This window comes from Mus caroli, chromosome 6 (assembly GCF_900094665.2).
Source record: "Mus caroli chromosome 6, CAROLI_EIJ_v1.1, whole genome shotgun sequence".
Taxonomy (NCBI): domain Eukaryota; kingdom Metazoa; phylum Chordata; class Mammalia; order Rodentia; family Muridae; genus Mus; species Mus caroli.
This window is the reverse complement of record NC_034575.1, coordinates 121,575,604-121,577,266: the sequence shown is the minus strand read 5'-3', so window position 1 is coordinate 121,577,266 and position 1,663 is coordinate 121,575,604. Positions and strand designations below refer to the sequence as shown.

Below are 1,663 nucleotides of genomic sequence, written 5' to 3'. Positions count from 1 at the left end.
AAGTGTGCAAGAAGACTCACTTCTTCCTCTTCAATCCCAGTCAGGTCCCAGAAGTAGCCCAACCGCATCTGGAGTCTCTTCCAGTTTTCCAGAAACATGGTAGCTTAAAAAAAAAAAAGGAAAACAACCAATTATTTTTGAATTGTAGATTCTGGGTAGTCTTTCATTTTAACAGGACAGTTGGGATACACAGTTCATAGAATACAAATTTAAGAACTCTTATTAAAGCATTAAGCCNTGTGGCTTTCTGTTTAGAGCTATTTAAAACACTCTACATCCTTGAGTGCCTAGAAATGCACACGCATCTGCCACTTACAAAAGGGGAGCCAGTCTGGAACCTGCATCATCAGACAATCTTGTCATCATTTAAACATAATAGACTATATCTATCTAGACAGATCACTGAACAATATACTCCTAAGGGGTTATTCTGTATGTGTGACCTTTTACTGATGGTCACATTATTACATTGTATATGACTATATTAAAAAGACACAGATGAATTTTTCTCCACTTCCAGATTCTGGGAAAAAAAGGACATTCATGTCAAGAAATGAAAGAAATGTTGAAGGATAAGGAAAATAAAGCCTTGTATCTAAACTATCACACAATAGCTACATGCTAAAGACTTGGTTGCCAGTTGACTGGCTTTGGGGTGTGATGATTGNGTCACNGGGACTCAGATCTCATCAATGAGTTGGTCCACTGGTGGGTTCATAATGTTATGATCTATTGAATTATGATAGAAATATAGGAGAAGAGTTATAATAGAAATTGTGATACAGGAAGAAATGGGTCCCTGGGGTAAATCACAAGGATCTTGTCCCCAGATCTCCTAGTCCACCCCTTTCTCCTTGCTTCCTTGATCACCATGAGAGGAGAAGCCTCCACTACGCACTCTTACTGTCATGACATTCCTTTTTCCTTTGGTCCAAAGCAATGGAGCAGCCCTTGGGTTTAAACCTCTGAAACCACGAGCCCAAGTAAGCNCCCTCTCCTTGAAGTTGAATGGGAAGCTGACTTACACAAGGGTTTGTAGTTTCTCTAATAAGCCTCATCTTGCCTGTGCAGATTGTTTCTGCCTGGAGCTTAGTCATCACTCTCGATACTCCCCCACCCAACTTACATAAGCCCTGCTCTCACTTTCTTATAAGAAATCTCTCCTGTTCTGAGCAAGCACCAGTCAGCTTCTAACTTTTCAGAGATACCCGNTCCACACTAAAATCTCTGCACTAAACAAAGCCCTTCAGACACTGTGGTCTAGCTTAGATGGATTTGCTAGTGAGCTGTTCATCATATAAAGCATGAAGCAATCACGGTCTTAGGAACAACATAGACCAAAAGCTGTGGGCATCCAGAGAGGAATGCTTTCTGCTGGAGGAGGCATCTGAAGTGGATTCTATCAATGGACTCTGGCAAGGACAGCAGGTTGGGAAGAGGGAAAATGAATTCCCCTGACTAAACTCATGGAGTTTTTTTTTTAATTATTGTCGTATTCATTTAAATTTCAAATGATATCCACCTTCCCAGTTTCCTCTCTACAACCCCCCCATTCCATCCTCCTTCTCCCCCCTCTCCTTTCCTTCTATGAGTGTGCTCCTCCACCCACTCACCCACTCCTGCCTCACCACTCTAGTATCCCCCTACCCTGGGGCATCAAACC

The 1,663-nt window shown here is 42.0% G+C and overlaps 1 protein-coding gene across 1 annotated transcript in view; it reads right to left on the bottom strand.

Moving 5' to 3' along the window:
- Positions 1 to 1,663, bottom strand: part of Ano2 (anoctamin 2) — a 322,617-nt gene that overhangs the window by 165,781 nt on the left and 155,173 nt on the right. Inside the window, exon 11 of the mRNA XM_021164190.2 lies at positions 21 to 103. Within this exon, the coding sequence (XP_021019849.1) occupies positions 21 to 103 (83 nt within the window). The remainder of the gene's footprint in view (positions 1 to 20; positions 104 to 1,663) is intronic.